Here is a 24,300-nt window from a genome sequence, read left to right on the forward strand (position 1 = left end):
TTAATTGGAATTGGAATATAATCAAGAGGAAGAGGGTTAATCAAAATACATCAAACCACCAAACTGAACTGCTTGAATTTTTGCACCAGGAGTAAAGCAGCATAAAGTTATCCAAAAGCAGTGTGTAAGACTGGTGGAGGAGAACATGATGCCAAGATGCATGAAAAACTGGTTAAACTGATTAAAAACCAGGGTTATTCCACCAAATATTGATTTCTTGAACTCTTAACTCTTATTTCAGCCATTTTTCTAATTTTCTCATTTTCTGTAAATAAATGCTTTTTTATTTGTAATTTGGGAAAAATGTTGTCTGTAGTTTATAGAATAAAACAACAATGTTCATTTTATTCAAACATAAACCTATAAATAGTATAAATAGCAAAATCAGATGAACTAAATCCAAAATTCTCTTATTTTTTATATATACTGTATATTAATTTTCGTCCAAATAATTTTGTTTGCTCAATATTCGGTGCATCCCTAGAAAGGAGGCATAAGAAATGACTCTACCAAATACCAAATTTTTATGCTTACGTTGCTCTTAAAAACAGAAAATATTGATTTGGTCTCCTTTGTTAGAGTGAAACCTTAAACTGCATCTGAAAGTTTGAGATTATGCTGCTAGTTTAAACCTCCTCGAATGACTCAGCTATTCCACCACTTTCTTTTTGCCTTTTTGTGAATAATTTAGTGTATTATTTTCTTTTTCCCAGCCAGTTGAACCTGCAGTGGATCTGTGATATTTTGGGAATTGCTTCGGGTGTTAAAGCTAAATGATGATGGTGGTGTGATGATGATGATGGTGATGATATATAATCGAGAAGTCAGTTAATGTTTGTCTCAACTTCTGGTTTGTTCCCCTGATGTGTAATAATGAGCGGGTAATAATATTACCTTACAAGTTATGAAACCTGTGCAATGTTTATATAGAATAGCTATTACTATTAGTCCCCATTGATCACTGACTGATTTTGCTGATTTAGCAAGGGAGAAACTTCTTCTTTTTCTTTTCTTTTTTTGGAATCTCTACTTTTGTCTCATTTCTAACTCCTGTGTTTAGCGGAGGAACGTTTTCTGTTATGTATGTTGGGCTAGTATTTATTCTGCCTTAGCTACTGTACCAATGGAGGGATTGTTGTTTTTATTTCTTCTCATTTGAGCCAAAGTTCCAAAGTGATTCTTCTTTGCTTTCAAGCCACAATTTAAGCTACTTTTGCTGTAACTAAGCTGCATAGTTTCTCCGGTTTAGCTTGGGAAAGAGAATTTTTAAGCTATGTGTGGATAAGTGAAAGTGTATGGTCGACGGTTTGGTTTGGCGGTAAAAAAAAAAGTGAATAAATTCAGTTTTCTCCCTTATTCAAAATGTATTCAATCATCCCAGATCCACATATTTGATTCCTGAAGTTTCCTTTCATAAATACAAGTAATAGAAGCTTATATTCAGCCAATTAGCACTATGCTAACAGCAGGACTGTGGGGTTCTTCAGTAATACACTTGTTTATGTGGTTTTTGACGCTGTGTAACACTTTTAAACATTGTTATCTATAAATTTGAACTCTATAGAAAAGTAAAAGTTATCTTCTTATCTTCTTAATTTGCTTCTTTGGGTTTAGCTAACATTGTTATAGAAAATAAGACCAAAGCGCTTATAGGAAAGTCTGTTCACATGACGTCTGTCATTACAAATCTATAGGGGGAAGTTAACAATAGGTACAGGGGTTGGACAATGAAACTGAAACACCTGTCATCATTTTAGTGTGGGATTTTAGGTTTCATGGCTAAATTGGAGCAGCCTGGTGGCCAATCTTCATTAATTGCACATTGCACCAGTAAGAGCAGAGTGTGAAGGTTCAATCAGCAGGGTAAGAGCACAGTTCTGCTCAAAATATTGCAATGCACACAACATTATGACATACCAGAGTTCAAAAGAGGACAAATTGTTGGTGCACGTCTTGCTGGAGCATCTGTGACCAAGACAGCAAGTCTTTGTGATGCATCAAGAGCCACGGTATCCAGGGTAATGTCAGCAAACCACCAAGAAGGACCAACCACATCCAACAGGATTAACTGTGGACGCTGTAAGGGGAAGCTGTCTGAAAGGGATGTTCGGGTGCTAACCCGGATTGTATCCAAAAAACATAAAACCACGGTTGATCAAATCACGCAGAATTCAATGTGCACCTCAACTCTCCTGTTTCCACCAGAACTGTCCGTCACCACAATCAATTATTGTGCTCTAAAACCAGGTGTTTCAGTTTCATTGTCCAACCTCTGTAGTTCATTTAAGTAGTTTGTAGTTTACCAAATAGAGCACATGAATCAACTATGTTGTTTTCTGTTTTTGTGCACTTGAAGCCTGGTGCTTCTCGGTTTCTGGGTCAGAATTACACTGGCTGCTTCACTTGTAGATGTGTATTCCAACTTTAGGGTTTTTTGTTGTCAAAGTTCCTGTTTTTAACCATTTATCCATAATATGTAAAATACATAACACAGGGTAACTGCTTCACTCAGACTCCCACTTACTAGTGCATCTCAAAAAATTAAAATAGCATTATAAAGTTACTTTATTTCAGTATTTCCATTTAAAATGTGAAACTCATACATTATATAGACGTATTAAACACACAGAGAGTGATATATTTTAAGCCTTTATTTTATACATTGTTGAGGATTATGGCTTTGGTACTTTTGGCAGTGTGGGAAGTGTGCCAAGTCCTGCTGGAAAATGAAATCCACATCCCCCAACCATCACTGATTGTTGGAAACTTCACACTAGACCTCGAGCAGTTTGGACTGTGTGTCTCTCCACTCTTCCTCCAGACTCTGATCCCTTGATTTCCTTTAAATGAAATGTAAAATTTACTGATGATCAGTGATGGTTTGGAGAGACATGTCTGTCATCTGCTGGTGTTGATCCACTGTGTTTTATTATCAAGTCTAAAGTCAGTGCAGTTTTGTTTTCCCACAAAATCTTACAGCTCTTCATATCTTACAGCTTCCCTCCGCTACTGACAACTTTTATGGAGATGCGGATTTCATTTTCCAGCAGGACTTGGCACACTGCCCACACTGACAAAATGCCCTACGTGAAAATGTGGGTTTTTTTTTTTCTCTTGTGAAATAATTTATAGTAATTAGAGCTATCGATCTATAACAAAAAATAATAATAATAATAATTTCCTAATTAACCCTGAAACATTCATTAATAAATTTTAAAGATATTTCAAGATGATCACAGTGTATAATCTCAGTATTTTATTTGTACTAAGATGTGTTTGTTTAATTGTATATTTTTAACTTAACTGAAATTCAGGAAAGTCACAACATCAATGCAAACCATGAAAAATGATTGACTAAATAAATGAATAAGTGGAATTATAACTCAGACTAAGAGCTGATGGTGTTTTGTATCCACTCCATGTATTCACACACATCAGTGAAAACGATTTGTCCTCCACACCCACCCCGGCTTCCACCAATCAGCACCCCGAACACCACGTCGCTCTCGCCGCTCTCCAGCAGGCCTCCTCCAGAATCCCCCTGTATGTGAGGAAAATCTGCTGCAGATTTATTCAAAATACAAAGACTTTAATCTGAAAGATTAATTAGAGATCAGTTTACCCCACAGCTCTCGATCACTGGCTGCTCTGGAAGGCTCCCGCCGCAGAAGACGTGCTTCTCGTTTTCAAACACGGTGTATTTCAGGTCCTGGCAGGGGGCGACTGAGACGCCCAAACACTTTAAATGTGTTTCAGTTTTTCCTGAAAGAAGAAAAACACAGCGCCTGAAAAAAATCTCATATCTAGTAATAGTAGCGCTAGCAGGGTTAGCTGTATCAATAGTAATTTCGAAAAAGGTCCAATAGCAGTAGTAATAGTGTGTTGATTGTAGTGGTGATGTAATCAGGAGATCGCTGGTTCAAATCCCGGTCATCAGCACAAGGCTGCATCTGTGAGCTGATGTATCAGAACCGAGTCGCTGCGCTGCTTTCCTCCGAAGGTTAGCGCTGTGATGATTCTCGGCAATGCTACAGCAGCAGCAGCAGCTCAAAAAGAGGCGGAGTCTGACTTCACATGTATCAGAGGAGGCATATGCTAGTCTTCACACTCCTGGTGTTTTGGCATCACTAGTGATGGGGGATGGACAGCTGAGTAGTGAAGCTTAGATTCTCTGCCCGAACCCGACCCAACCTGAGGCCCGAGCTGAACCTCTGTTTTTTAATTGTATATTTATTTTAGATAAAGCTAGAGTGTGATAATCACAATATAGCACAGTAACAAATCAAACTGTGTTTTATAAAAGTTGCCGTCGCGCCGCACACACTCCACTTGTCCGCAGTGCAGCATAGCCTTATTACTGTTTTTTTTTTGTGTGTTTTTGCACATATGCTATAAGCTCAATATAAAAAAATTGTTTGTTTTGAATTTATTTTTTTGTTTATTCATAAACCATGTTAAATTATATTAGATTAGAGGAATGTCATTCAGAAATCATTCTTGTAGCCTAATTTACTGATGTTTAGGATGCCTGTGGATTATGATTCTCATTGTTTGTGTTTTAATCTTTCGGAAATCTGTTCTTAATAAACATTGTTCTTAAATAATAGGTCTGAGCTTCTTCAGTGTTGCAATGTTAATTTACATCATTATGAACAGAGTTCCGTTCATTCAATTTTTTTTTTTTTTTTTTTAAAGCTCAGTTTTACGCTCTACTTTCTCAATAAATGTGGGTTTAAATCAGGCTTGGGCTCATAAATGACAGTTTATGGGGCGGGTCAGTTGGGGTTCAGGCAAAACGCAGATAAATTGGGAGAAAAATTAAAATAGGAAACAATTAACAAAGAAATAGTAAAAGTAGGTAGTAGTAGTAGTACTGGTAGAAGTAATAACTGGAATAGTATTAGTACTACTTCTATTCCTGAAAAAATTAAAGAAGTACCTACACTACTGATTAAATATTACAAATCTATGCATTCGTCCTTACTAATCATTGTTTCTTCATTTAATGTATTTTCTACATTGTAGATTATTATTAAAGACATGAAAACAGTTAAAAGACACCTATAGATTTATGTTGTAAACAGTAAAAAAAAATGTTATTCCTCCACATTAATCCCCTGATCTATAGCTGATGAACTGAGATGGTGATTTGAGGTGATTTAATTAGGATGAGCTGGAGCTTCACGGCGTGAAGAAAAAAAAACAGCAACTATTGTTCACCACCTCCAGGAACTCCTTCTTTCTTCAAGATGCTGAGAAAACTATTCCAGGTGACTCTAAATCATGAACACATTGAGATTAAAATTAAAACCAAGAGTGTGCAGATCTGAACTCAATCTAAAGTATAAAACATATTCTGGTTTGTTTAACATTTTTGTTTACAATGTAATTCTGCATATTTCTGTATAGCTTTAATATTCAGTAGTCTTCAATATTACATTTTCAATGTAAAAAATCATAAAAGTATATATATATATATATATAAATAATCACCATAGACTTTAGATGCTGATCCATGTCCTGCCGCCTGCAGCATGGCTCCATCAGGTGGATGTTTACACTGAAGATCTGGAAGGTCTGCAGGTATGATGTTCTCCACAGGTTCTGGAAGCTTCAGCAGCATGATGTCTCCATCAGACAGAGTGCTGCTGTATTTCTGTATGTTTTCAGGTGGAATGGTGAAGTTTTTCTGGACGTTTGATCCTGGTGGGTGGACGCCCACGCTGACATTTAGAGTCCTGGTGTTCACAGGGTTAATCAAACAGACAGTGACTGATTCTCTAAACACTGTTTATATTATATTTATGATAGTAGGTTTACGTAAGGAAACGTAGCTGTAGTATTATCAGCAGTTGTAACACCAGTAGCATTAGTTTTAGTAGTACTTGTAGTAGTAGCAGTAGTATTTACTACAGTAGAAGAGGTTGTAGATAGTTGGAATAGTAGTAGTAGCAACAGAAGTTGTAGTATCAATAGTAATGTAGTAAATGTATCAGCAGTAGCAGTAGCAGTAGCAGTATTAACACTATAGTACTAGTAGTACTAGATGTAGTAGCAGCTGTGTATCATTAGCAAAGTAGTAAAGGTATTAAAGGTAGCAGTATCAATAGTACTTTAGTAAAAGTACTAGTAGCTATAGTAACAGTAGTGGTAGTAGTAGCAGTATCAATAGTACTTTAGTAAAATTACCAGTAGCTATAGTAACAGTAGTGGTAGTAGTAGCTGTATCAATAGTACTTTAGTAAAAGTACTAGTAGCTATAGTAACAGTAGTGGTAGTAGTAGCAGTATCAATAGTACTTTAGTAAAAGTACCAGTAGCTATAGTAACAGTAGTGGTAGTAGTAGCAGTATCAATAGTACTTTAGTAAAAGTACTAGTAGCTATAGTAACAGTAGTGGTAGTAGTAGCTGTATCAATAGTACTTTAGTAAAAGTACTAGTAGCTATAGTAACAGTAGTGGTAGTAGTAGCAGTATCAATAGTACTTTAGTAAAAGTACCAGTAGCTATAGTAACAGTAGTGGTAGTAGTAGCTGTATCAATAGTACTTTAGTAAAAGTACTAGTAGCTATAGTAACAGTAGTGGTAGTAGTAGCAGTATCAATAGTACTTTAGTAAAAGTACTAGTAGCTATAGTAACAGTAGTGGTAGTAGTAGCAGTATCAATAGTACTTTAGTAAAATTACCAGTAGCTATAGTAACAGTAGTGGTAGTAGTAGCTGTATCAATAGTACTTTAGTAAAAGTACTAGTAGCTATAGTAACAGTAGTGGTAGTAGTAGCAGTATCAATAGTACTTTAGTAAAAGTACCAGTAGCTATAGTAACAGTAGTGGTAGTAGTAGCAGTATCAATAGTACTTTAGTAAAAGTACTAGTAGCTATAGTAACAGTAGTGGTAGTAGTAGCAGTATCAATAGTACTTTAGTAAAAGTACTAGTAGCTATAGTAACAGTAGTGGTAGTAGTAGCTGTATCAATAGTACTTTAGTAAAAGTACTAGTAGCTATAGTAACAGTAGTGGTAGTAGTAGCAGTATCAATAGTACTTTAGTAAAATTACCAGTAGCTATAGTAACAGTAGTGGTAGTAGTAGCTGTATCAATAGTACTTTAGTAAAAGTACTAGTAGCTATAGTAACAGTAGTGGTAGTAGTAGCAGTATCAATAGTACTTTAGTAAAAGTACCAGTAGCTATAGTAACAGTAGTGGTAGTAGAAGCAGTATCAATAGTACTTTAGTAAAAGTACTAGTAGATATAGTAACAGTAGTGGTAGTAGTAGCAGTATCAATAGTACTTTAGTAAAAGTACTAGTAGCTATAGTAACAGTAGTGGTAGTAGTAGCAGTATCAATAGTACTTTAGTAAAAGTACCAGTAGCTATAGTAACAGTAGTGGTAGTAGTAGCTGTATCAATAGTACTTTAGTAAAAGTACTAGTAGCTATAGTAACAGTAGTGGTAGTAGTAGCAGTATCAAGAGTACTTTAGTAAAAGTACCAGTAGCTATAGTAACAGTAGTGGTAGTAGTACCAGTATCAATAGTACTTTAGTAAAAGTACCAGTAGCTATAGTAACAGTAGTGGTAGTAGTAGCAGTATCAATAGTACTTTAGTAAAAGTACCAGTAGCTATAGTAACAGTAGTGGTAGTAGTAGCAGTATCAATAGTACTTTAGCAAAAGTACCAGTAGCTATAGTAACAGTAGTGGTAGTAGTAGCAGTATCAATAGTACTTTAGTAAAAGTACCAGTAGCTATAGTAACAGTAGTGGTAGTAGTAGCAGTATCAATAGTACTTTAGTAAAAGTACCAGTAGCTATAGTAACAGTAGTGGTAGTAGAAGCAGTATCATTAGTACTTTAGTAAAAGTACCAGTAGCTATAGTAACAGTAGTGGTAGTAGTAGCAGTATCAATAGTACTTTAGTAAAAGTACTAGTAGCTATAGTAACAGTAGTGGTAGTAGTAGCAGTATCAATAGTACTTTAGTAAAAGTACCAGTAGCTATAGTAACAGTAGTGGTAGTAGTAGCAGTATCAATAGTACTTTAGTAAAAGTACTAGTAGCTATAGTAACAGTAGTGGTAGTAGTAGCAGTATCAATAGTACTTTAGTAAAAGTACCAGTAGCTATAGTAACAGTAGTGGTAGTAGTAGCAGTATCATTAGTACTTTAGTAAAAGTACCAGTAGCTATAGTAACAGTAGTGGTAGTAGTAGCAGTATCAATAGTACTTTAGTAAAAGTACCAGTAGCTATAGTAACAGTAGTGGTAGTAGTAGCAGTATCAATAGTACTTTAGTAAAAGTACCAGTAGCTATAGTAACAGTAGTGGTAGTAGTAGCAGTATCATTAGTACTTTAGTAAAAGTACCAGTAGCTATAGTAACAGTAGTGGTAGTAGTAGCAGTATCAATAGTACTTTAGTAAAAGTACCAGTAGCTATAGTAAGAGTAGTGGTAGTAGTAGCAGTTTTAAAAGTATTAGTAGCTGTAATATTATATTATTATTAGTATAACTATCAACAGTAGTGTAGTAGTAAAATATTATTATTAAATAAAGCTCACCCTGCAGTGTTCTCCTTGTAGCAGTGTCCTGCGGTCAGAACCCATTGCTTACGGATCAGAGTCCCCCCGCAGGACCCTGACCTGGACCCCTCTGCTTTATACAGAACCCGAACATGATGCTGCCTCTCTCCCTCACTGCAGTCTGTCCCCGGAATCAGCCGCTTCCACACCTCCAACATTACCAGACTTACTGCACACAACCACACATCATACACAACCACACACACAAAATCAATAATCACACACACACAACCACACATCACACACAAACAACCACACATCACACACAGAACCAATAATCACACACAGAATCAATAATCACACACAGAATCAATAATCACACACACAGAACCACCAATCCCATACAGAACCACACATCACACACACACAACCACACATCACACACACACACACAACCACACATCACACACACACAACCACACATCACACACACAACCACACATCACACACAGAACCAATAATCACACACAGAATCAATAATCACACACACAGAACCACCAATCCCATACAGAACCACACATCATACACAACCACACACACAAAATCAATAATCACACACACACAACCACACATCACACACAAACAACCACACATCACACACAGAACCAATAATCACACACAGAATCAATAATCACACACACAGAACCACCAATCCCATACAGAACCACACATCACACACACACAACCACACATCACACACACACACACAACCACACATCACACACACACAACCACACATCACACACACAACCACACATCACACACAGAACCAATAATCACACACAGAATCAATAATCACACACACAGAACCACCAATCCCATACAGAACCACACATCATACACAACCACACACACAAAATCAATAATCACACACACACAACCACACATCACACACAAACAACCACACATCACACACAGAACCAATAATCACACACAGAATCAATAATCACACACACAGAACCACCAATCCCATACAGAACCACACATCACACACACACAACCACACATCACACACACACACACAACCACACATCACACACACACACAACCACACATCACATACACAACCACACATCACACACAGAACCAATAATCACACACAGAATCAATAATCACACACACAGAACCACCAATCCCATACAGAACCACACATCATACACAACCACACACACAAAATCAATAATCACACACACACAACCACACATCACACACACAACCACACATCACACACAGAACCAGTAATCACACACAGAATCAATAATCACACACACAGAACCACCAATCCCATACAGAACCACACATCACACACACACACAACCACACATCACACACACACACAACCACACATCACACACACACACAACCACACATGACACACACAACCACACATCACACACACAACCACACATCACACACAGAATCAATAATCACACACACACACACAACCACACACAGAACCAATAATCACACACACACACACAACCACCAATCACACACAGAACCAATAATCACGCACAGAACCACCAATCACACACACAGAACCAATAATCACACACATACACACAACCACACATCACACACACACAACCACACATCACACACACACAACCACACATCACACACACAACCATCAATCACACAGAACCAATAATCACACACACACAACCACACACAGAAACAATAATCATACACACACAACCATCAATCACACATCACACACAGAACCAATAATCACACACACACACACACAGCCACACATCACACACAGAACCAATAATCACACACACAGAAACACATTAAACACACAGATCAAATAATAACACACACAGAACCACTAATCACACACACACACACAACCACTAATCACACACACAACCACCACCATGCCACTTGCCATTCAGTGTTCCATCACCTGATACTGATATGAAGAACATGGCAACGCATCTGTTGGTCTTTCTTGAGTGTATCATCCTCACAGGAGAGAAGCTCATCTTCAGCTGAAGTTCTGCTGTAAGAATCGTTCAGTAACTGAATATTCAAATAACTCACCTCTTATCAGCTGTGAACTTCAGGTGTGAGCCTTTATAAACTGATAATACAGGTAGAAGTTAACTCTCTCTCTCTCTCTCTCTCTCTCTCTCTCTCTCTCTGCCAGACCCAAACCACTCTACACTATTATTAATCTCTCCTAACAATAATACTGAGAAATTCCAGCATAAAAAAATACAATTTTAATTCATTTTAAGTGATTGACACCACTAATACAATTTAACTTTGCCAATCTAATGCTGATATTCCTTAAAAAAACTCTTAAAAACTGAAATGCATCCAGCAGTATGCATCAGGAAAAATGTTTTTAGTTTGTTCCTAATAAAGTGCCACAATCATGCTCATTGTTTGATTGTTCCAACAAAATCCAAAAGTACAAAAATAAATCCGTTGTGTGAGCATAATTATCGCTTTTTGTATTTTTTTGCTGCATTTCAGAAAAACCCAAAAAGTGCTGTTTGGGTATGTATGTGGTTATTACTTATATATCCTTTATTTGTAATGATGACAGAGACAATGATTTTTTTAGCATTTTTATTTAAGTAAATTTAATTTCAGATAAATTTACATAACTTCAACTCGGTTTCAAGACTTAAATATTACATACAGTAAATAAGTGGAGAACTTCAGTTGATCCTTTTTTCCGTGAACTTTACTTAAGTTTTACATACAATATTACCCAACTACAATAACTGAATTTATACAATATTACACAAATAATTAATGATACAAAACATATTATAATTCCTGACATTTAAAACACAGGAATTATAATATATTATGTATCATAAATTATTTAAGTAATATTGTATAAATTAAGTAATTGTAATTAGGTAATACTGTATGCAGAAATAAAGTAAAGTTTACTAAAAGAAAAGTTCAGTCCGTTCTTTAATTAAGTCTTTTATTATTTTATTATTTTGAATTGGTCTCAATTTTTTCCAAAGCTCTCCTCTTTTTTTAACTCTCTTCAAAATCTCATGTTGTGTCTACCTTTCTGTTGAGCACTAGATGGCAGTGTTTCATTAACATAGAAATTGAGCAGGAGATACGATGTTCATAGCGTCTTTTTTATTTTATTATTATTATTTACTAATTTACACAATATCTCTAACTTCCGGTATAAATCCTGCAGTGAGAATGCAGTGTAAATAATTAGCTTTAAGAGAGAACGTTTATTAAAATTTACCAGCTTCTAAAAACAGCTTTTTCTGGGGGGATTTTGTGTCTCTGAAACCATTTTTCTTACATTACAGCAACATAACTCACATAATGATCCATTCTTCTGTAGCTTAGCCCCGCCCAGCAGCCAATCAGAACACAGGTGATTTATTATTGAGTGGATAGGATTCTCTCTTTAGGTGGCCAGGTGGACATGGAAATTATTGGACACGTTTACTAAACTTTCTTTTTTATTATTATTAAAATAACTAAGTTAAAATATTAAACCTCAAAATATTAAACCTAAAAATATGATTTTTTTTCTTAATATAATGATTTACCTTATTAAAACACATAGCCCACATCCCATATGAAAGAAAACTGTATAACATGTACAAACGATACAGTAACACTTTATTGTTTGTGCAAATAGCAAAAAAAAAAAAAAAAAAAAAAAAAATATATATATATATATATATATATATATATTTTTTTTTTTTTTTTTTTTTTTTTTTTTTTCATTTATATGTTTTTTGAAGAATTTTTATCTATGTCTGGTTATTGACTGGACCAGTAGAGCTTAAATGACAGGACTAAAGGGTAAAGATGAACATATCTCTTTATTTGCAGTAAACACAAATAATTTTGTCCTGTTAATGTATTGTCTTTGTGTCTGTGTATCATAAAATTAATTGGTAGCACTTTACAATAAAAGTACATTTATTTACAGTACTAACAACAGAATAGCTCAACTAATTATCAATTCACATTAGTAAATTATCGCTTTGTAATATTTAAAAATACCTTTAATATGGTCAATTTAATTTAATTTAATTTAATTGAGACACTGCAATGTGAACAATGTTTATTACTGTTGTAATAAATACTGTAATAAACACTGATTTACCCTTATTGTATTGGGAAGTGTAAGACTGCATTTTTAACATTTGCGCAATATACATAAAATATATTGTACATATTTTATGATTCAAACTACTGTCCAGTGATGGCACTTTTTGACATGACTTTTTGTCCATGACTGTATGTTCAGAAATGACACAAAGAAGATGAAATATGTAGAATAACGACACCAGAAGGGATTGAACTGTCAAAACATTTATTAAAAAGATACAAATGATAGCAAACTATCATTTTCTATTTGGAACAAACGTCTCTCACACTTACTCTCACAATCCAGAACTTTCACCTGGACTGTGCATTCTTCTGGCCAATCCATGCTCTGCTCTTTAAATGTGTTCCTACTTCTGTATTTTTATCAGAATTTTATCACGAATACATTCAACATAATGAGAACCTATAAAAACATGATTTTGTGTTTGTGAAAAATGTTAGTGTTTATTTTTATTAATTCTGATATATATTTTAAAGAAAATCATTTTATTGCTTAGTTTATAAACCAGCTTTACATTGACTTTTTTCTATTGTATTATAATAGAGTATTTTAAAGGGATTTTTCTACAATTCTTTTCATGACTTCCATATATGTGACAGCTTATGTAGTTGTAGTAGTTTTGCTTTCTATTATTTTTTAATTTAATTTTATAATATATGTAATAAATATGTTTGTTTTTGTTTAAATTGGGTTAGCTTTATGTGTTACACATATTAGTATAACACTGTGTCTAAAAACTAAGGGCTTTCTTAGCTAATTCCAGCTGTTAAACACGGTGGTGGGAGCATTAGGAGCTGGTGGTGCAGAATTGCCGATTAGCATCACAGCGCTAACGCTCGGAGGAAAGCGCAGCGACTCGGTTCTGATACATCAGCTCACAGACGCATCCTTGTGCTAGATCCACATCACCCTAGGAGTGATGAAGGGAAATAGCGCCATCTACTGTACCCTCTTAGAGAGAGCAAGGCCAATTGTGCTCTCTCGGGGCTCCGGCAGTTGATGGCAAGCTGCATGAACAGGATTGGAACCTGCCGATCTCCTGATTATAGTGGAAGCAACTTAGTCTACTGGACCTCTTGGAGCCCCTTCCTTGATGTATTAAGCTTGACAAATCTTCAATTGATAAACATATATTTATATATATATATATATTTATATAAAAAACAAACAAAAAAGACAAAGCCTCATCTAAGAACACATTTCTCAGGGCAGAGCATGGACAGATTTCTACATGTTTAAATTTCTATTTCTCAGGCCTGTAGAAGTAACGAACACACAACACCTATAAGAGTACAGCGTCATGTGAACGAAGACATATATATTTTTTTAAAAGCAGCGTGAATTTCCCCATTTTTACCCCCAAAAATGGTCCGACGCACAAGCACACCTGCAGCTACACACGAGCGAAGAGCCAGTTCTACGAGACGACTGACTGAAAGACTGAAAGAAGCCTGAATCAGGAGCTCCAGCAGGTTCTGAACAGCTCCACTACAATAAAGCTCGTCTATAAAGTGCATCTCTAAAGAGTGAGACAGGAACACAGACTGCGTCTCTCATCTAGAAGCTTATGATTATCATGATCAAGGAAATCCTATGACATGCCGGCATGGAGCGTAAGGCAACTCACAGAACCTGAACAGGTTTACAGAACCTGAACATGTCTAAAACATCATCACAGGAAAACACTACACTGTGAAAAACTGAGAATAGTTCTTGCAGAACCTCTAAATCAGGGTTTTTTACCTGGGAGTTTGTGTTCTAACATCCACTGTCAGTGTGTAGTCGTTCCCCCCAGGCTACCATAGGTAAACTTGTACGTCATACATATGAATTCATGAGAGTGATGCTAATTTAGGGCATTTTCTCTGTAAAATGTGCTTCCAGGAACTGGAACAAGAGAAAAAAATGATAGAACGTTATTGAGCCCTAAATAAGCACACTTGTGTCTCAGCTCAGGCCCAACTATCATTAAGTACACTGCAAAAAAAAAAAAAGTAAGTGAAATTGCCTTAAAATTAGAACATTTCACTTACTATTGATTTTTTATATTTTTTGCAGTGTACTTAAAATCAGAAAATTTCACTTTCTATTTAATTTTATTTTTTAAGTGTACTTAATGTTTTTTTTTTAATCTCTGATAAGACTTTTCGTCTTAATAAGCATTGTGTAAATGTTTGATTATTTTACTTATTTTAGGATCAATTCTCTTAATCAGCCTTACTAAGAATTATCACATTATTGTAAGTCATTTTAACTCAAAATAAGCAAAAAAATTAAAAGCTATTCTGATTCCTATTCTGTGTTCTAATCTAAGGCAACAAAAGTTTTACTTCACTTATTTTAAGACTAAATCTTACTTTTTTTGGTTTTAAATATTTTTTTGCCTACAATAAGCATAAAGAGCTCTGGAAAACAACATTTAAAAAACTATTTTACGAGTTTTTTTGATTTTACCTAATTTTGACTTTTTGAATTTTACCTGTAGTTTTTTGGAAGAACCTTTGGAAGAGGTTTTTGAAGGAACCGCTCACTTTTTCACAGTGTAGAAAGCCGGTGTTGGGGGGTCTCTAGTGAAAGAAGGGAAGTGATTTATTTCCTCGTTTTAGTCTTGCTGTGTTTTTAGGCACAAAGGTCCCACAAGTGTTATAAAGAAAAGAAATACCAAAAACAGACGTTCCGAAGATCTACTAGCTTCTGAAATCACTGTGTAGTGAAGAATCCTCATTAAATCATGAAGATCATGTGTTTATGCTGAACATTTTCTGTCCTTTATCATTTCACTTGCAAAAAAGTCCCAAAATAAAGCAAAAACAGACAGAAGCTCTGAGAAGGTTGTGTCTGGTCTGCAGACCGTTGGTTAAACGTCTCTCTGTTTGGAGCCACACCTCCTCAGTGCAGTCTGGATAGGCCTGAGCTGTTGAGCTTTAAGCAGAGGAACTGTCCCGGTCTCTCCTCTTTAAACCGTCTAGGTAAAAGCTCTACCCCGATAAACACGGTGCACCAGTGACGTTGTTGTTCTGTCCATCCTCTATGGCTTGGTTCGCCTCTTTTATGATAAGGTCATTGCCTTCAGAGTCTGCTTTGGTTTTCTTCAACCTTTAAGAAATAAAAACAAAGAGAAAAAATTATATTCTATAAAGTTGAGAAGATGTGAAACAACATTTTTCATAATAGAAAAACGAAGATGAAGAATCTTAGGATAAAAAAATAAGGGCCTTATCTTACACCCTGCACAAGATGCGTCACAATGCTCATTGCTATCTTACACCCTGTTAACTGTCTATATCAGTGGTTTCTTCAACGCAATCTGCCAGGCCGGTGTTCTGTCGAGTTAGGCTACCCATCCATACGTGCTTCCTAAAGACACTGTGCATGCAAACTCTAACCTACATTTTTTTTATTATTTCTCCTGTGTTTTATAATAATTCTGTTTTTCTAGTACTTTTTTATGCATTTAACAACCTGCACTAAAAGTGTAATGGAAATTAATAATAATAATAATAATAATAAAAAAATATTATCTAAAAAAACATACAAAAACAGATTATAATAAACTCTTACTACCATAACTTTACCCTGCTACAGTGATTTAAGCTAACCAAAAATAGCACTACATGAACTTCTACTGGAAACACGCTCTAATATTGTACAGATTCTAATATAGCTTCTCTTAAATATTTAGCTTTAAATATACACAAAAAAAAAGGGTAGCACGGTTTGACAGGGTAGCGCAACTCGACAGAACACCGGATCTCTCAGCTCACAGTGTGTGGGCATATTTGTGACATTTTTAAAATTAAAATGAAGCAACAGATGTTTTAGCTTCTACTCCGTGGTTAACAAGGAGGCTCATATGTGTGTGTGAAGTCGCCCCCAGCTGTTCCCTGATTGGCTGGTTGCAGCGTGGAGGCCGGATTCATCAACGCAACACTACCCAGCATGCACCGTGGCATGCGTCGGCTCTCTCTCTGTATTGAAATGAGTAGGATGTGGTGTGCTGGTGGACGGGGAGAGGGGGCGTCTTTCTTGTGGGCTGCACTAACTCTAACACTAACACTAACACTAACACTAAAATTTGATTTCAAGTAGAGGCCACAAAATATATTTCTTCCCACAAGCCTCGAGTTTGAGACCCCTGGCCTGTATTCATGCCTTACGCCTGCATTGTTTAAGTAGTGATGGATATATGATGATATAGTGATGATATAGAAGACAAAACCAAACAAAAAAGGACAAAAAAGAATAAAATACTTTCAGTTGAGGCCCTAAAACGAATTGCATTAAAAAAAGCTTTAAAAGAAACATTTCTTTGAGAGATACCTTTCTCTGTTGAAAATGATGAAGTCTCTTTGCACAGTGTCCAAACGCTGCTGGATCTGACCATTCTGTGAATGTTAAAAAAAAGAAACAAGAAGTAAAATTAGATTACTATGGGTTTTAGACTACAGACTACTAGTCAGAACACTTTCAGTCCGACTTTTACAGGTAGACACTCTCACCCTGACTCACTGACCCCTGACTTTTTAATGAATGTATTAATTACAGGTAGACACTCTGTGTATTGTCTCTGTCTGATTAAAACCTTCTTCTTGCTGCTCTATTTTCTTTTTCTTTTCAGTAATACCAGGAACGCTTTGCTTTTATGTTCTCTGGAAAGTGTTGGTGATTTTCCAGTCAGACTTCTTCTCATTGATATTCTGGGTGTGTCTGGTTTCAGCGGTGCTGCTGGAAGTCTGAGGAGTAACAGCATGCTGACTTCAGGCTCATGTTTGGCTGCTCCACAGCATCCCATTCAACTGGCACGGCCTCTACTCGGAGATTAGAGCTGGATTCAGTAATTAGGAGTGTCTGGATGCTTTAGAGCTGCAGCCCAGGCTGACGCGCTGCGGGCTGTTCACCGCCTGCTCTTCCTTTTTATTACAAATGAGAATCAATAAACCAAACTCACCATATTTCATCAGTGAGATTTCAGAGAAACAGAGAGAGAGAGAGTAAAAGAGAGAGAGGGTTCAGAGAGGAATGGAGGTGGGTGGTGGGGGGGGGGTGAGCTGTGGGACAGGCTGTGTTGTTTTGTTCTCACAGACGGAGCTCAATTTTCCGCTGCATTATCTGTGATTTAATTGAGCTAATCCTTCTGTCCATTACGGAGAGAGAGAGAGAGAGAGAGAGAGAGAGAAAGAAAGAAAGAAGGGAGGAAGGGAAATTTAAGAAATTGAGAGAGTATAAAAGTGAGAAATAGTGAGAAATAGAGAGAGTAGAGGACAGAATGATGGTGATGGAGAGGAAGAGAGACAGACAGACAGAAGTTGGAGAAAGACAATAAAGTTGAAATAAAAGAAAATAAAAGAAAGAGAAGAGTGAACCACTTAAAGAAGAGAAAGGTGAAACAGAGGCAGAGAATGCAAAAAGAAAAAGTGAAAAATTAAAGAAAATAAGATACTAATGTAAAAATAAAAAAGGGAATAAAAAGTGAGAAAGAAGAAGAGATGAGACAAAAAGACTAATAAAGTGAAGTAGAAAGATTTAAAGAAATAGAAAGTGTAAAGATCAGGAAGAGAGAAATAAGGACAAGAGACCGGATGAGACAGTTGAAAGTAAGCAAAATAGATCGAAAGAGTGGGAATAAAGAATGAAAAAGGGGACAGAATGAGACAAGGAGAGACAGAGAGAGAGAAAAAAAGAAAGAAAAGGAAGAAAAGAAAAGAAAGCAGTATGAAAAGTATGAAAGAATAAAAAGGGTGAATGAGAAAGATGAATGGAACAGAAAAAGAGAAAAGTGACGAACAACACTAATGGAGATAAACAGAAAGAAAGAAAAAGAGAGAGTGAAAAATTATAGGAAATATTAGGAAAGGGATAGAGAGAGAGAGAGAGAGAGAGAGAGAGAGAGAGATGGATACGTAAAGGAGCACACAGAAGAAAGAATGTAAGACAAAAGGGAGAATAGAAAGAAAGTGAGAGAAGGAAAGAGAAGAGGGGGAGGAAAAACAGAGGAGAAAAATAACAGAATTTGAGGGATGGATAGAGCATGTGAGCAACAGTAAGAGAAAGAAAGTAAAGTAGAGAGAAAGAAGGAGAAAGAGGCTAGGAGAGTAAGAGAATGAGAGAGAGAGCAGGAGGAAAGGAAAGAAAGTAAGAGTAGGAGATAAGTGTTAGATGGAGAGATGGAGGGATAGTGAGAATGAGAGAATGAGGGGATGGAGGGATGGAGGAGGAGTGTAGGGTTTGTGTTAATGATCTACAGGCAGTCTGGGCCGGACAGCAGGGCAGCTCTGTTCATACAATATTGATCCACTCTGCTTTAAAAAGAGCACACATACCACCAGCCTTCCTCTCCACCCTTCATCCCTCTCTCCACTCCTCTACTCCTCCACTCCTCTCTCCTCTCCACCCTTCATCCCTCTCTCCACTCCTCTACTCCTCCACTCCTCTCTCCTCTCCACCCTTCATCTCTCTCATCTCCTTTACTCCTCCACTCCTTTCCCATCCTCACATCTCCTCCACTTCTCCATCTCTCATCCTCACATCTCCTCTACTCCTCATTCTTACATCTGCTTTACTCTTCTTCTCATCCTCACATCTCCTTCACTCTGTTTTTCCTCCACTCCTCATCCTTTCAACTCCTCTTCTCCTCATCCTCACATGTCATCCACTTCTCCACTCCTCATCCTTTCAATTCCTCTTCTCCTCATCCTCACATCTCCTCCACTCTTCTTTTCCTCCACTCCTCATCCTCACATCTCTTCCACTTCTCATATCTCCTCCACTCCTCTTCTCCTCATCCTCACATCTCCTCTACTCCTCCACTCCTCATCTGCACATCTTCTCCTCGTCTCATCCTCACATCTCCTCTAGCCCTTTCCTCCACTCCTCATCCTCACGTCTCCTCCACTCTTCTTTTCCTTCACTCCTTATCCTCACATCTCCTTCACTCCTCATCCTTTCAACTCCTCTTTTCCTTATCCTCACATCTCCTCCACTCCTCATCCTCACATCTCCTCCACTCTTCTTTTCCTCCACTCCTCATCCTTTCAACTCCTCTTTTCCTCATCCTTACATCTCCTCCACTGGACCTCAGTGCTGGGGGCTTTATATCTCTGTAGCCCACGCATGTCCTATTCTATTGGCAGTACTTTACTACAGGAAATAGACAGGCTGTGTGTGTGTAATTGCACATCTGTGTCAGCAATGCTGTGTTTTAGAAGGATGTTCACAAGCTCTGTGTTCACGATGTGAGTGTTCCTGAGAGGAACTGTACGGAGAGCTCAGCCTGTGTTCCTGAGAGGAACTGTACGGAGAGCTCAGCCTGTGTTCCTGAGAGGAACTGTATGGAGAGCTCAGCCTGTGCTCCTGATGAAGTGCACAGATTACAGAATCTACACTGTGCTTCTTCTTCACTCCAGCACAGGAGCCGCATCAACAGCAGGAGTGAGGAGTGACCTTGAAGAGTGCGCCGGAGCCAGAGCGTAATGCATGGCTGCTTCAGCAGAGTTAGCAGAAACTCCAGCCCACGCCGGGCACAGTGCAATTAAATCAGCCAGGCACAGCTCTCCCCGCCTCTTTTCATTAACCATCCATCAGATTGTTTATTTATTATTTTTGGTTTGTCTCCTTTGGTACTCGTGCCCTGCAGGCATGGCTAATGCTTTAGATTTTAGTAAAGGAGCAAGTCTACAGAACAGAGTGTTCCTCCACACTTAGGATTATTCTCAACCTGAGAGCACTTTAGTTTCTGAATCAGTTTCTCTAATGTTGCTATTTATAGGTTTATGTTTGAGTAAAATGAACATTGTTGTTTTATCCTATAAACTACAGACAACATTTCTCCCAAATTCCAAATAAAAATATTCTCATTTAGAGCATTTATTTACAGAAATAATGTAGACCTCCAATAATGCAAAGAAAACAAGTTCACATTCATAAACCAGTTTTAAGAGTTCAGAAATCAATATTTGGTGGAATAACCCTGGTTTTTAATCACAGTTTTTATTTCATGCATCTTGGCATCATGTTCTCCTCCACCAGTCTTACACACTGCTTTTGGATAACTTTATGCTGCTTTACTCCTGGTGCAAACATTCAAGCAGTTCAGTTTGGTGGTTTGATGGCTTAGGATCATCCATCTTCCTCTTGATTATATTCCAGAGGTTTTTAATTTGGTAAAATCAAGGAAATTCATTATTTTTAAGTGGTGTCTTATTTTTTTCAGAGCTATTTATTACAGAGCTCATTCTTATTTACTATGTTTATCAAATATCTGAATACGCATTGCCTTTATCCAATAAAGGGTAAATATTCAATTAAACAGCTAAAAACAACAGTAGCATTTTGGATGACAGTAGTATTACTACTAGTAGTAACAATAGTAAAAGTTAAATTGACTGTAGCCGTAGGTCTAGTAGTAGGTCTAATAGCTTTAGGTATAGTAGAATTAGAAGTAGTTGTTGGTGTAGTAGTATTAGTAGTAAACAATAATAGAAATAATAATAATAATAATAATAATAATAATAATAATAATAATAATAATAATAATAATCTATCTATATATCTAGTAGTGATATTAAACTGTATTACACATAGTAATAACAGTATTATTACTAGTAATTACTAGTAGTAATAGTAAATGTAATAATAATAAAAGCATTAGTGTTACCTGTGGAGATCCACCTGAGCCGCCGTTCTCCCTGGTTTTCCTTGCTAGTCTCTTCTTCTTCTTGTGCAGAGGTTTGGATTCCAGGATCATCTCCTCCAGCTCAAACGTCGGGTCGCAGTTAAGTCTCCCTCTCTGCAGTGAGAATAAACACAGCTCTTAGTGGACAGTACACAGCAGGATTAGCCAGCAGACTTCACCTGAGGGAGGGATCTGTACCTACTGTACAGTGTATGTCATCAGATGAGAGAGATGTACTTTTAAATAATGAGCTTTGTGTTACCATCACAGTTAAGCATGAACTAGCCTGTTCTTGTTTCACCATTTAGCACAAGCTAACATTAACGTGTGGTAGGTGCTTAGCATAAATGTAGGGCGTGGCCAGCAACAGCTTATTTGCATAAAATTCTCAGATCTTGTGATTTTGTGCAAATAACTTTAGGAACAGGTTTTGTATCCTAAACTTAAAAGAGGTGTAATATGTCCAATTTTATTGCTGATACAGATGTGTACACGTACATACTAAATGTGCGTACTAAAATAAATAACAATATATAAGATATGCAGATATACCTTCTTGATAGAGACAGTAAATCAAGTGTAAATGGATTTTTATTACTTTATTATCTGTGCAGTGTGTTATATACATTTTGTATTTTCAATACAATAAGCCTACTTTGGACAGCAGGGTTAAATCAAGCATAAAAACCTGATGTCTGCTTGAGGACACTGTGTGTTCTGGACACTTACGTTAGGGATGAACCCTGGAGGGACCTGTTTATTTAGCACAGCGTCCCAGTTGACGTCAGAGAGGTAGTCCATGTCCTGCAGCTCAGAGAAGCAGGAGAGACGCTTCTGGGCTTCGATACACAAGAGCTGAAACACAGCACACACACACACACACACACACACACACACACACACACACACACACACTTTAAGCTACACCCTCTGATGGCACAGCTTGTCTAGTCCCTGTACAGAAGTATTACAGTAAAATAAGAATGCCCACTAGATACACCAGGAAGGTAAAGACTAGCAGACGCCTCTTCTGACACATGTGATGCAGCATTGCCGAGTAGTATCACAGCGCTAACACTCGTAGAAAAGCGCAGCGACTCAGTTCTGATACACCAGCTCACAGATGCAGCCTTGTGCTGATCCACATCACCCTAGGAGTGATGAGGGGAAAGAGAGAGCGCCATCTACTGTACTGTACTCACCCAGAGAGTGAGCAAGGCCAATTGTGTGCTCTCTTAGGGCTCTGGTAACCGATGAGAAGCTGCATACACAGGATTCGAACCGGTGATCATGATCTGATCATAGTGGCAGCGCTTTGTCTGCTGGACCACATTAGAAGTCCCTACATAGAATAATATTTCAAAAAGTACTTTTGGGATGATTTACTGATTTGATTTGGGGATAAGGTGAGGTTGTGAAAAATCCTCACAGCAATGTTGCAAAATCTACTAAAAAGTCTTGTGTGTACAGTAAATGCAGTTACTCCAACAAAAGGGGGATAAACTTTTTTTGATACCCTTTATTTCAGAAAAAACAATGATTGAGCAGATGTCCCAATACTTTGCTCCATATAGTGTCCATATTTTCCTATATTAGCCTTAAAATTAGCCTTAAAGTTTCAATACAAACTTGTCTTAGATAATTGACATATGTGTGCATATATTTTGGCAAAGTATGTTTTTTAGAGAAGTAGATTTTACCTTTCTCAGCAGACTCTTGATTTCTGCAGACCAGGTGGCTGGGTAGTAGGGGTTTCCTTTATGAAAGGCCTGCATGATCTCACTGGTCGGTGTGCTGGAGCGCATTATGTAAGGCCTCTGCAAAAGAAAAAAAATATATACTAATTATAAAATATACTGACTACAGAGCATTTTTTTTGTTACTCAACTTAACAAAGTTTAGTTCATCCTAACAAATAAAACCCACTTTAATCACAATATATATATATATATATATATGATCTACAACCTATGGTAGGCTGGGGGGAATGACTACACACTGACAGTGAGCTTCAGAAGCAGGTGTGATGGATCACAGTATAAACCAATAGGTGTCGGAATGGTATATGTTTATACTTCTCTACATCCAATCACAATCAGATTCACTCTGATTCACTCTGATCTGGATGGAGGAGGGATTTATCTGGATCGGGGTTTTATTGAACGATGAGAAGCCGGAATGAAAACGAGCTGAAATTAGTAAATAGGAGTAACGAGGCTATTTTTAAAATGAGCAAAAAGTTCAGATAATTGTAAAAAAAATTACTGCAGTACAGTATAGATAGCCTACATTTTTACTTAAGTAAGATATAATAAAGTATTTGTACTTTATTACTTGACAACTTTGTTCTGCTCCACCATAGAAGTAGGTGTGTAGACCTTGGCTGAGTACAGATTTTTATTTTTTTTATTGAAATGATTTTAACAGCTGTTCTCATCATACTTTAATAGCAGCAGCACTGAACGTTCTGTACACTTGCATTTGGCATTTTACTACCCACACACAACATTTCTCACTGCAAATATGATTTTGTATTTGTAAGATCCTGCTGGTGTGGAATTTAGACCAGTTTCCTCCAAAAAGTAACAGGAATGCCAATAATGCACCCTTCTGGAGAATCGTCAGCATGACTGCCTAAAGGTCATGATCACTCTGGCCACTCTCAGTTTAACTTCACTCACAAGATAACACCTCACCATGTACTGTATACATTTTTGCACGTTTCCAAGCCGTCACCCTCACCTGTCCTCTGAGCAGTTCGTACGCAGTTATTCCCAGAGACCACCAGTCCACTGAGAACGAGTATCCTGGATGCGTTCCCTCAAACGTCTGGAAAAGCTCCGGAGCTGCAGGAGAACAGAAACATGACAGAACTTCATAAATTCAAGTCATAAATGTGGATTAAAATAGTTTTAACTGGGCAGTTTTAGTTT

At 37.0% G+C, this 24,300-nt stretch overlaps 2 protein-coding genes across 2 annotated transcripts in view; both read right to left on the reverse strand.

The window, feature by feature from the left end:
- Positions 1-2,865: 2,865 nt before the first annotated feature.
- On the reverse strand, positions 2,866-8,807 carry LOC111193961 (snake venom serine protease gussurobin-like). Its single transcript, XM_022676711.2, has 4 exons — positions 8,553-8,807; positions 5,494-5,738; positions 3,623-3,762; positions 2,866-3,541 (listed from the first exon to the last, which is right to left on the reverse strand). The coding sequence occupies exons 1-4, from the start codon at positions 8,729-8,731 to the stop codon at positions 3,389-3,391; spliced, it is 717 nt and encodes a 238-aa protein (XP_022532432.2). The 5' UTR covers positions 8,732-8,807; the 3' UTR covers positions 2,866-3,388.
- A 4,076-nt stretch (positions 8,808-12,883) lies between these two features.
- Positions 12,884-24,300, reverse strand: part of stk32a (serine/threonine kinase 32A) — a 62,687-nt gene continuing 51,270 nt past the window's right edge. Inside the window, exons 8-13 of the mRNA XM_049466362.1 lie at positions 24,110-24,213; positions 23,068-23,184; positions 22,097-22,222; positions 21,350-21,481; positions 17,017-17,081; positions 12,884-15,792 (exon numbers count right to left, since the gene is read on the reverse strand). Coding sequence (XP_049322319.1) covers positions 15,675-15,792; positions 17,017-17,081; positions 21,350-21,481; positions 22,097-22,222; positions 23,068-23,184; positions 24,110-24,213 — 662 coding nt within the window. The 3' untranslated portion in view covers positions 12,884-15,674. The remainder of the gene's footprint in view (positions 15,793-17,016; positions 17,082-21,349; positions 21,482-22,096; positions 22,223-23,067; positions 23,185-24,109; positions 24,214-24,300) is intronic.

The sequence above is a fragment of the Astyanax mexicanus genome, chromosome 17 (genome assembly GCF_023375975.1).
Source record: "Astyanax mexicanus isolate ESR-SI-001 chromosome 17, AstMex3_surface, whole genome shotgun sequence".
NCBI classification, from domain to species: Eukaryota; Metazoa; Chordata; class Actinopteri; order Characiformes; family Acestrorhamphidae; genus Astyanax; species Astyanax mexicanus.